Source organism: Drosophila elegans, unplaced genomic scaffold, assembly GCF_018152505.1.
Source record: "Drosophila elegans isolate 14027-0461.03 unplaced genomic scaffold, ASM1815250v1 contig_536, whole genome shotgun sequence".
Lineage (NCBI taxonomy): Eukaryota > Metazoa > Arthropoda > Insecta > Diptera > Drosophilidae > Drosophila > Drosophila elegans.
In genome coordinates, this window is record NW_024545919.1 from 1381445 (window position 1) to 1394502 (window position 13058).

General features: G+C 38.7%; 1 protein-coding gene across 1 annotated transcript in view; it reads right to left on the minus strand.

Moving 5' to 3' along the window:
- Window positions 1–13058, minus strand: part of LOC108149630 — a 300988-nt gene that overhangs the window by 244857 nt on the left and 43073 nt on the right. The window contains 1 exon segment of the mRNA XM_041709988.1: window positions 4284–4552. Within this exon segment, the coding sequence (XP_041565922.1) occupies window positions 4284–4552 (269 nt within the window).

Consider the following 13058-nt stretch of genomic DNA (forward strand, 5'->3'; position numbering starts at 1 on the left):
AGGAAATTTATAAGGAAGTTAAGAACAGGTTGGAAAGACAAAAACAGGAAAGGACGCGAAAACTCAATGAAGGAAGAGAAGAACCCATGGAGTTAGAAAAAGAGGATGTAGTTTATAGGAAGGAGAATAGAAGAAATAAGTTAACACCTAGGTTTACGGAACACACAGTAGATGAGGATAATGGGGTTACATTCGTTACAAAAAAGAAACAGAAGATACATAAATCAAAAATTAATAAAAGAATTAAACAAAATAAAAACTAATCAATCACGGTTACAGGTGCATATCAGTCCATGGACAGACAATGGAGGTGAAAGCACTAAAACGAGAAGAGGCGATCGTAAAAATGGAACTGGGAAAGGCAAGAGTAATGGTCTTTGGACTTTGACCATATAGAACTATGAAGGTAATATTGCACAGATTGAGAACGCGTTGTTAGACATGGAGAAGGTTAGATTCTCAGGTGAGGCAGTCCAGGTGGTTAAGGAAAAATTGTATCAGGTGAAGGAGAAGCTAGAAGTACTTAAACCAAGAAATAGGGTCAAAAGAGGAATTTTTAATGGATTAGGGAGCATGATAAAAATAGTTTCGGGAAATATGGACGCATATGATGAGGAGAAAATAGGAAATAGAATAAAAGAATTGAGAAATGAAACAAGGTTTCTTACAAAAGAAGCAGAAGAGCAAAGAACCTTTTATCAGGAAACCTTGAGTAGGTTTACGAAAATTACTAAGCATATAAATAAGGAGCAGGAAGATATAAATTTGTTTATAAAGAATTATAAGAATAACGTATTTAGGGAACTAACACAAGAGCACAATGAAATACATATGCTCCAGCATTTGAATAGGATTAGTTACAGTATTGATTTGTTAGCAGTACACTTAAACAATATTGCGGAAAGCATATTGTTAGCGAAACTTCGCATTGTGCCTAAATTCATTTTAGCAGAGACAGAATTAGAGAGGATTATACAGTTTGTAGAGAGTCAAGGGCTCAAAATTGTTTCAAATGAACAAGTTTACGAACTAATAAATATACAGACACAAATAAATGAGACAGACATAATATTTAGGGTAAGAGCTCCAATTTTTGAGCCAAATGTTTATCAGCTATATCATGTTATACCAATTCCAATTAATGGAACTCATTTATTAATAATACCAAATTATGTAGCAATTAATAAGTATAAAATAAGTTTCTTTAACAACCAATGTTCAAAAGTTCATGAAACTTTTATTTGTGAGAGCGAAGAGTTGGGTGTTGAGACAAAAGGAAAGGAGTGCTTGAGGAAGATTTTAACGAACAAACCACCAATATGCGATTCAGTAAATCTAGAGGGAAGAGAAATGTTTTGGCACCTGAGGATGGACACATATTCATTTTCAATGCCTTGAACTTACATACCTGTAAACAACACGTGTGGAGAAGATATTACAATATCAGGGGCGTTAGCAATCAAATATGCAAACTGTTCGATCGAAATAAATGGCATAAAGTATGATGGCCAAGTTATGGAACATAAAGAGGACCATATAGTACTTACCACTACAATAAGTAAGCAGATACTTATAAATAACACTAAACAGGAGTTAAACCTAGAAGTTTTACATCTTGAAGATATGAGAAACCTCAAAAAAGTAGTGTACATGGGAAAAGTACAGGAAACACATTTTTCCGTAATATATGGTATGCTGGTGCTTCTAGCGATAACGGTACTGGCAATATAGAGAATTAGAAAAACAAAAACAATCTTCACCCCCAATGCCTTTTCTCACAATGTCGCTCTGGATATACCACAGATGTGGCCATCGCTCCATTCTAGGGGGGGAGGAGTTACCGTACCGGTACCATCGACTATGCCACCGCCTAAACCTCCCCGTGTTACCCTCTTCCAAGTGGACAGTGACCGACAGCTAGCCGTTCGTTGTCCCACATAAGTTGCACATAAGAAATGCAACATCAGCACAAGGCAGGATGTTGCTAAACGACACCCACTCAGCAGAGCTCCAGAAAATACTTTGTTAGCATTTACTCACCCACAAATACATAATTGTAAACACATAAAATTCTTTGGCGGAGGTTTGATTTGAATCTCAAGCCACAATAAAAATTATTCCGTTTGGAACAACCAAAGCGAACACATCAACTGTTTATATATAAACGTTAACTGAATATTGGATGAGTAAGAATCACCGTTAACTACTACCGTTACAACATACTATAACTCACGCGGTGGTCATGCGAAAGAAATCGAGTTTCATAATTAAATGTATATGTTCAAATTCGATAATAAAAAAAAAGTAAGTTGAAAAGTCAAACGGTTTGTGTTTTATTAAAAAAAAAAGTTGAAGCGCTCCTATTGAAAAATCCTTTACAATTTAACTGAACTCAGCTGATGATACCAAGGTCGTAGGGTGCAAAAAGAACCACCAGAGTCGTGCTCCAGTGCCAGGTGATTATAGGTGTGGTAAGCAATAAGCGTGCACGACAATATCTGTGTCTAATTTGTGTTTAATTTCTCCCTTTCTAATTCCTTGTATGTTCTACCAATTTTTTTTCTCTTTCTAGGATGAATTTATTTATTCCGGCTTACTAACTTTTTATTTCGCCGCTAGCAAGCTCAATACTTGTTTAAGTAGTAATAATGTGTAGATAGTGTCGGGATCAGTGAGAACAAGACCGGACTCTACAGCGTTCCCCGCATCCTCCGAGTCTCAACACTTCAGTCAAACGTTACACTCTGCAGAAACCAACACGTACCTTAAAGTTAATCAATTATTAAACTAGGAATGTATATCAAGAAAATAATCGAAAGTGGAATGAATCATTAGACTATATCAAACAACGTGGGATAACTGCGTCACGCTGATATGGCGTATTTGTCAGTATCTAGAATCCAGTTAGCCTACATCCGACAACCAGCATTCTCAATCGGGAAACAACAGGCCACACATTTAGTCATTTTGGCTACTGCCTTATTTTAATTTTGTCAGCGGCTGTAACAGGATAGGACTCCTGTTATCAGATAACTTTTTTTTACCGATGATTTTCAACAAATACTTCGTACAACTCGTACCAAGCGGCTCGTTAAAATTCGCCTCATAGGTGATTCGCGCACCCAAAGAAGCTTTAAAACTGAGAAACTAGTTTGCGTAGAAACGGACGGAAAGATGGACGGACAGACGGACGGACAGATGGACTCTCCTACTCTCTCAAGAATATATACATTTTATAGGGTCGGAAACGTCTCCTTCAGTGCGTTGCTAACTTGTGATTGAAATTATAATACCCTCTGCAATGGCATAATGAAATAAATGAAAAAAAAAATTGTAACTTTTCTAATTTTTTTTTTGTAATTCTTTTGGTCATAAAACAGTTACACATGAAACTAATACCAAGAAATCATCGTTGTACGTAGACGATTTTCTTACTGTTTCCGATATCGTGGAACCGATACCGTCAATCAATCAATTTAAAACAGAGGCCTCCAAAATTCTTACTAGGGTGCAATTTCAATCTCGAAATATGGCATTTTAACTACACGGACTTTATCGAACCTTAACTTAATTTCACTTAACTTTATCGAACCTTAACTTGGAAGATAATTCAGTTACCAGCACCTAGATACAGTCTCCTAACGCACTATCTGGTCGATAGCGTCATCGTTTTTGCCCCCTTTGGGATTAGTATCCCTATAATCATAGTCGCTAAAATTATTCTTCTAGAGTTATGTATAAACTGTGCATTGCTATCATTCCTTGCATCGATGTCGTCACGGCAATTCGTTTGAATGCCTTGTTATTGCTTAAGCCCAGACACGTTAAGCCTAGAGCTACATGGGTTTTGTTGGACAGATCGCAGCAGCTATACCTGGGAAGGACAATAGTGTACGCGTTGCCGATGTCCGCGCCGCTTAGGGAGTTTGCACTACTTGACTTGAAAGTCCTTTCAACGGGGCCGGAATGTCTTCGCCCCAAGTCTTGAAAACATTGTAAATTTAAAGAACGCGCAGTGAAGACTGTTTAAAATAATGTTAAGCTTCTATCATGTTTAACGGCCTTGCCAATACAAAACTTCGATATAATTCGCCTGTCAAAAATCACACACACTTGTACACAGATCACGACTGCAGTAAAACTTCCGAAACTTCCGATCATCCACTGACTAAAAGGAGACAGTATCTCAAACATTTAATAGGAACGATTAAAAAATATAAATCTCAGTTTGTTTAAGCCTGTCGTAATTTTAAGAAAAATGGGGTAAGGGAGTAATAACTTACATGCTTTATTACAGTGTAGGGTCGGTAATCAAACCCAGCAATGATTACTTCTCGACCCTGCAAGTCCTTAAGTTTGTCCGGGAATAAGAATTTTCCCAACTGAAATCGCTGCTCAGAGGCCAAGTATCTGTCGATCAGTCTTAGCTGGGCAGGCTTCCCAGATTTTGGTCCAACATATTTGTTGGTTTTTAACTCGAAAACAGTGCCGGATGAACGATTTCGCACAACAAATAGGATGTTTGGTTGATCTAAAAAAAAACTATGCTTTGCTTAAAATAATTTATTAATATATTCAAATTTAACAAAAACCACATTTAAAGCAATAAAAGAATCAATCTTCAGCAAGCCGATGTTTACATACCCTTTGAAGCTATTTCAAAATTAAATATTTTTTATAACATCTTAACTTCGATTTATATGCGTTTATGTTCAAAAATTTGAAGCTTTGACGAAAGCTATATAAAATCGTGTTCTTCATAAAATTTAAAGCGTTTTTCTGAATTATTAAACCATTTCTATGCCCAAACCAATTTAATAAAAAATTAAAAATAGAAAAGTTAAAACAAGAAAGAAAGCAAACTTCGGCAAGCCGAAGGTCATATACCCTTGCAGCTATTGCAAGAATTATACATTTTTGAAAACATTAAAATTATGATTTACTTGCGTATTTAAACCATAATTCTGAAATATTTAACCATTGCTATATGTCGAAGAACTAAAAAAAAAATTAAAAAACAGCAAAGTTATAATTTTTTTCAATTATTTTTCCGATTGTTCCTATGGGAGCTATATGCTATAGTCTTCCGATTTTGATGAAATTTTAACCATAATTCTAAAATAATTAAACATTGCTTTATGTCGAAGAACAGAACAAAAAATTAAAAAACAGCAAAGTTATAATTTTTTTCATTTATTTTTCCGATTGTTCCTATGAGAGCTATATGATATAGTCGTCCGATTTTGATGAAATTTAAACCATAATTCTGAATTATTTAACCATTGCTATATGTCGAAGAACTAAACAAAAAATTAAAAAACAGCAAAGTTATAATTTTTTTTCAATTATTTTTCCGATTGTTCCTATGGGAGCTATATGCTATAGTCGTCCGATCCGGCTCGTTCCGGCTTATATACTACCTGCAATAGAAAGACAACATTTGGGAAAGTTTCATGCAGATAGCTTTAAAACTGAGAGACTAGCTTGCGTAGAAACGGACGGACAGACGGACGGACAGACGGACAGACGGACAGACGGACATGGCTAGATCGACTCGCCTAGTGATGCTGATCAAGAATATATCTACTTTATAGGGTCGGAGATGTCTCCTTCACTGCGTTCGATCAGCTAAGTATTGTAATAGATGCCTTGACCAAATTAAATGTCTAGCTTAAAAATTTTAAGTTTTATTTACGCGCCTTACGATATTCACAACTACTCTGCAGCCCTGTTCGATAATCTCGAGTAATTTGGGTAATTTTGTCAGCGGCTGTAACAGGATAGGACTCCTGTTATCAGATAACTTTTTTTTACCGATGATTTTCAACAAATACTTCGTACAACTCGTACCAAGCGGCTCGTTAAAATTCGCCTCATAGGTGATTCGCGCACCCAAAGAAGCTTTAAAACTGAGAAACTAGTTTGCGTAGAAACGGACGGAAAGATGGACGGACAGACGGACGGACAGATGGACTCTCCTACTCTCTCAAGAATATATACATTTTATAGGGTCGGAAACGTCTCCTTCACTGCGTTGCTAACTTGTGATTGAAATTATAATACCCTCTGCAATGGCATAATAAATGAAAACAAAATTGTAACTTTTCTAATTTTTTTTTTTTAATTCGTTTGGACATAAAACAGTTACACATGAAACTTATACCAAGAAATCATCGTTGTACGTAGACGATTTTCTTACTGTTTCCGATATCGTCACTCAATCAATTTAAAACAGAGGCCTCCAAAATTCTTACTAGGGTGCAATTTCAATCTCGCAATCCGGCTCGTTCCGACTTATATACTACCTGCAATAGAAAGACAACTTTTGGGAAAGTTTCATGCAGATAGCTTTAAAACTGAGAGACTAGTTTGCGTAGAAACGGACGGACAGACGGACGGACAGACGGACGGACAGACGGACGGACAGACGGACAGACGGACGGACAGACGGACAGACTGATAGACGCACAGACGGATATGGCTAGATCGACTCGTCTAGTGATGCTGATCAAGAATATATAGACTTTATAGGGTCGGAAACGTCTCCTTCACAGCGGTGCAAACTTTTGACTGAAATTGAAATGCCCTCTGCAAGGGTATAAAAAGTGAATGTTTTAAAGACAAATAAAAACGAAAGCATGAAAAAAAGCAAAAATGTATATATGCATAAAAGTTACTTTTTTAGCAACCAAATCTTTGAAAACACATCAGTTTTGTATATTATTAAATGTGATACACAATAATGTGTGTATGTGTATGTGTTTTTATTATCAGGTGATTGATGTCAGAATGACGTCCAGAATGAACTATAAATAGTGGTCGAAGGACATTCTCCTTGTTTTTACATTTTTCAAATTTTAGTCTAGACTGGTTGCCATTTATACACGCCTCGCATATTTCGTGGTTTGGCTCAACATTGCTCAACAGACAAATATCATGAAAGAGGCTATTTCATTCTATTTATAAAAATTGGCCTACATTTATTTGTACCAATATTTCATGCCAAAATCGATATTTAGCACTTTTTGAAACCCTTGGTGTGAGTATTGTGTTGTTCAATTTAAATTTTATAGATGGTAAAATTTTTAGAAACTTCGCCTCCAGAGTTGAACTCTAGGGTCATCCCAGCATCATGCATCTTCTTTACCGAGAGTAAGTTGTGCAGAATGTCCTTGCAGAACAGCACCTTTAGTAGGGGTATTTGGTTTCTAGAGATGATGTGGTTAGGAACTCATTTGGCTGTAGCATAAAGATATTCTTCGCGTTTGGCAATCTCAATAGACACATTTGATTGCAAACGCTCATACTCAGAGAACAAGTCTGCGTCATTTATGAGGTGATCCGATGCCCCTGAGTCGTAGATAAACTCCACCTCATTTGCACTCAGACTGGATGTTCATCTTCTCATCATGAACGCGAAACTACGCTCCGACTGCTGCTGCTGTTGCCTGCCATTCCTCTCCACTATTTTTATTCAAATTCTGATTTCCCTGCTTTTTCAAAAAGAAACTATCTTTCCTCATATGGACTAATTTTCCACAATGAAAGGATTTAGGTTTTGGCATGAGGTAGGGTATAAACAGAATCTTTTCAATCTTCTGCATGCCGTTATTTTAATACCCGTTACTTGTAGAGTAAGTGTGAAAACACTACGGGCAAAACTACATCGCCAACAATAATTGACGTCGCTGCCAAAAACAAAGCTTGAGACGAAGACAAAATTCAGCGTGCGGGACCGGCTACGCAGACTTTTATGGAATGATATATGAAATTACCAAACGTAAGCCTTAAAAAAAAATAAATGGAGGGCAGTATACCTAAAATAAACCGTACCACCGAATTTTCTGAAGCACCTTATAACAACTGATTTTCGGCCTTGGCGGATTATGAAACAAACCAATCGGAACCTGTAGAATTAACTTCATGAAAATCAAAGCCCCCACTTATATTTATTTGGGAAAAGATAAAATAGTTGAGCTGGTCGGGAAAAATATCTTTATTTGTTATTTCCCTTATTTAAGGAGCTCAAAATTCGAATTCGTCGTGCAAGAACGGCACGTTCTCAGGCAACAAAAAACGTTCACTTTACACCGCAAACCCCACCTGAAGTTTTCTTCGACAGAGCAGCCAGATTCTCGTTTGGACCTTCAATCACCACCAACGGCATCTAATATGTCAGTGCCCTAAAAACAGGAACAACTCGCGCAGAGCCGAGAACACCTTGCATAAAAATGTGAAAACCACTATGCAAAATCTTGCATCTCAGCAGTCCAAATAAACCATGTCTTGCCTATGAATATCCCTATGTAATGCCAACGGCGTTTCCCGGCATAAACTTGAAATTTTTCAGTTCCCGAACGAAAATCACATCGACGTTATGTTGCTAGCAGAAACGCACCTTACAAGCAAATATAACTCTAAACACAAAATTACCCGTTCTACGGAACTGTTCATTCAAATGGCAAAGCAGTCGGCAGAACCAGCATCTTAATAAGAGACCGAATCAAAAACCACTTTCACCAATGGCTTGCATAAAACTATTTGCAAGCTACATCGATAAAGTTACAACTGGGCAACTGCAATCTTGCCATTGCCGCTGTCTATTGTACACCTCGCTTTTCAGTTTCTGAAGGCCAAATCATCGATTTCTACAATTAACTTGGAGATTGCTTCAAAGCAGCAGGGGACTATAATGCCAGGCATACGCACTGGGGATATCGCCTTGTGACCCCGAAACGAAGGCAACTATATAACGCAATCATCAAAATATGCAACGAACCGAACAACGTTTCACCAGGCACACCTAAAAACTGGCCAGCAGAACCAAGAAAACTTCCAGATTTAAAATGTGACAAAAAATATATCTCGCAATCTGATAAGTATTAAATCGGTCTTTAATTGTCCTTTCATTGGTCTACTTTCCAGTCCTATTGACTCTTCTCCAAGCCCCGAAAATACTCGTCACACAGAACCAACTGGACTAAATACTAAAAGTATGTAAGTTCCCAAATTGAACTAACCCCTCAGCTCAACATCAAGGAGGACATCAATTGCTGTTCCGACCCACTGGAATCTGTACTCGTCGCAGCAGCCATTATATTTAAACCACAAGAGATAGATGTGCAGACCAACCAATACAAAAATAATCTCCAAATTGAGCGGCTTGTTTCGGAAATGAGACGTTTGAGACGTGCTTGCCAAAACAGCAGGTCACCAATCTGCAATGGCTAAAGGAGGCTACTCGCAGACTTACCAGGAAGAAGAAAAGCGCAACGCCCGTACATTGAAAAACTGTGTCCCACTGTGTCTAGCACGTTCAAATGCACTTTCTTTGTTAGATGTTTTGTGGTCTTTGATAAGCAAAGAGAATTGGGTTCGCGCCTCTTTTTGTTTCTCTTTGTCAATAATAGTTTTGAGGATTTCCTCTCCGTCCGCAATGTATTTTAAGATAATGATAAAAAATGTTAATGATAAAAAATGTTAATGATAAAAAATTCTTCTTAGAGCTATTGTAAGTAAAATGGAAATGGTCGGAATGACGACGTCTGCTTACCGAGGAAAGAGAAAGGAAAGCAGCGGGTCTGCCAACTCTTCGTAACTATCGCGTACTTTACAACTTTGCCATTTTGTCCGAATACAGAAAGCACACTGAAAGGGTTTTCGTAAATTTCATTACCATATTAATTAAAAGAAAATTAATTTAAATTGGAAAATTTTTACAATAGTCAACAAATTTAAAATGTAAAAAAAAATATGTGAAAAATAATTTTAAAATTTAATACTTACAATTAAAATTTAATGCTTACAACTATAATTAAAAAAATAATTTAATTTTACAATTACAATTTTTATTTACCTACTACATTTATATTGAGCTATTAGAACTTTTTAAGTATTTCTACGTAGTTGAAATGAGAAGTGTCTTACTATTTCCAACAGTGAAAATTAATATACATCAATACACTTGTACAACAGCTTCCTCTAATTTGTTTTCTTATGATGAACTAACTCAGAATATCAGACAATAATATGATCAAGAGTTTTCTAACACACTAGTAAGATTAGGCATTTTAGATGGGAAAGCTATTACCGAAAAAGAAAATTCAGTTAAATGGGAATAAAATTGAATCATGTCTAAAGAAACTTATTAAATACACTCAAAATCTGCAAGCACATACAAAATGCCAACAATGGAACAACGCGGAAATGTCGGGGCTTGTTCCTTGTGAAAAAATATTTCCAACAGCTGAAGATATAGTCGAAGCTTAAACTGTCATTCAAAGAGCTAAGGCCGCAAAAACTTTAGAAAATCTTAAAAAAGAGCAAAGTTCTCAGAAACAACCAATTTAGTGTATATAATAGAAGTTAAAAAAAATGCAAAAATTAATGTTACTACAAAGTGGAGACTTAACGCCCGCACTGCAAAATCTGTTGTAAAATTGTCTGTTTAATTTGACGAAAAGGAAAATGAAATTGAGCGTATTGAATACAAATTTCATCTTAAACTAAATTTGTTCATTGTATGAAAACATTTTCAAATTTCCAGCAGCAGCAACAAAAGGAACGGCAAAAAAATTTTAACGAAGAAATTTAATTTCGGAAGCTTAACCGAACCGACGCGAATAATTTGTATTTGTGTGTTTGTTAAAGTATTTAATTCCCAAAAAATGTAATACTATTTTGTATTAACAAAAGCCGAAACTTATGATTGCAGTAGGTACGGCGGATTTATTTAGAGAAAACAGGAAAGGCGAAACTAGCGGCGACGAAAGGGAGTTGATGCGACGAAATTCGATTGATCACTGACTTTAATATTCAAACCATTTCTCTTAGAACCTATGTTAACATTCGAAGCGAGAGCAGGGCGAATTCTCAACAGAGATTGAAGTCCTTATTGGCTCCCGCTCTTGCCTTGCAACTAGAACTTTCAAATAACAGCGCCAAGTACGCAAACAGCGCCGTTGACATGTGAGTTTGGTTCGATTTTACTTAATGCATCTGCATTGGCTTTTGCAACCATATTAAAGTCTTATGATCGGTGATAATTTAGAAATTGTCTAAAACGTCGGTGGAAGGAGTGGCTGCTACCACCTGCGGGCACGGGGAGGAGATATTTTCTCTGAGTGTCGCCACCGGTCACACCTCTGACCACCTTGGGGTAGCCCAGGTTGAAGGCAAGGTGCCTATAAGCCCGCCTCAGTCCAAGATTTGGAGACAGAAACGGGTTCCACACCTAGATTCTGAAGCCACCGAACGATGACGACGAGCTTTCTCGTAATCAGCGCAGTGGATACCGTAAGTCAAGTTTCTTAAGAAGTTGGCCATGAAGGACTGCTTACACAGACAGAACGGAGGCTTAAGAAGAAGCATGATTGCAACGTCCGGAAGTACGAGAGGAGATCCTAGGCGGATCGCGATCTCTTCGCTCCCGGCGTAAGCTCTATCACGGACACGAACAGAACGAAGCACGTCAAACAGCCGATAGCCAAAGCTGCATTGGGACCCCTCCTTAAGCCCAGCACCTGCAACTGGCAATCCGGTAACGGATCAGCCGGCCATGTCCATCGAAAAACCGAATGCCAAACAGGCAAACTTAAACCCCACTGTCTCTAAGGGGAAGAAGGTGCTCCCTTTAACCTCAAGGGGTAGCAAGACGGCATCGGGGGACCCAGCTATGACACTCGTAGGACCACAGCCTCAGGCTTCCAAGGGAAGGGAAGTAGGCGCCCCTTCAACCCGGAGACCCGCAGTCGTTGAACTGGTAACGGAACAAACGAGGAAACCGACAAGTCACAACATGGCCTTTGGTAAGGAACCCACGGGAAGAAGATATCTTTCAACCCATCGGGAACTGGAAGCCATAAAAAGGCCGGAGGGGCTAAAAGGCTTAGTCGTCCACCACTGAAAAGGCTTGAAGAAATTGAAGCATGCTGTGCCGCCAATGAGGACCTTCAGGTGGCCATTTACGACCTGAGCAACTCTGGGGAGAAGCTCACGGATGAGCACTGGCTCATTCTGGAGCCATCATTCTAAATGCCATCCATGCCGCCATTACTGACCGGGCCAACCCGTTCGACCCAATCTTTGAGGCCATAAACTGGTACAAAGGAGCCAAAGCCGTTGCATGTGCCAACGGGGAAACCCTCAGTTTTCTCAATGGCGTAATCAGCGGAGCTGGTGAACTTTGGGCAGAGGTGGAAGACCTGATCAAACTGAATGTTCTTTTCTCTCCTCCTTACAGCTCACCGGACCTGACTGTGGCGATATGCGAGAGGGAGAGAGGCAATCCTCTCTACTTGTTTTCGGCATATTTGCCATATACAGAAGATGACCCACCCTGTGAGAACTTTAGGAACCTAATCCCTTACACTAAGAGGTCTGGTGCCGATAGTGTCGTAAGATGTGAAGCGAATGCTAACCACTCCCACTGGGGATCAGGAGAGGGGATTCACTGTTCGATTACATACTCGACACAATACTCAATGTGGCAAACAGGGGAAACCACCCAACTTTCCGTAATAAGAACCGTGAAGAGGTTATTGATATAACATTGGCTTCAAACAGTAACACCCTCAACATTACTACCTGGAGAGTGTCCAGTGAGTGCTCCTTCTCGGATCACTCTTTTCAACATCGACTGGCAAAGCACTAGAGCAAATCCAAAAAGGAACACCAAGACTGGTCCAAACTGCATCATTCCTGCAATGCTCCAAGCGGCTACCATGGAACTCGTTCCGTGGCTGTCCTTGATTTTCAAGTGATGGCTTCTCCTGGGATACATTACCAAAAGGTCGAAAGAGTTGATGGTGGACTTCAAGTCAGGGAAGACAAGCTCACCAAAGGCTACAGGCCCATAAGTCTGGCATTATTTCACTGAAATCCTTAGAACGACTAGTGGAACTCTACCTAAGGAGCCGCATCAACCCACACAACTTTAGCAGCGCAAAGCACGCCTACCTCAAGGGTAGGTCAGTTGACACTGCACTGCACGAGGTTGTGGGGACAATTGAAAAGGCTCTAGGAAGCCTTCAACAATTTCAGAATCAAATTGGTAACGG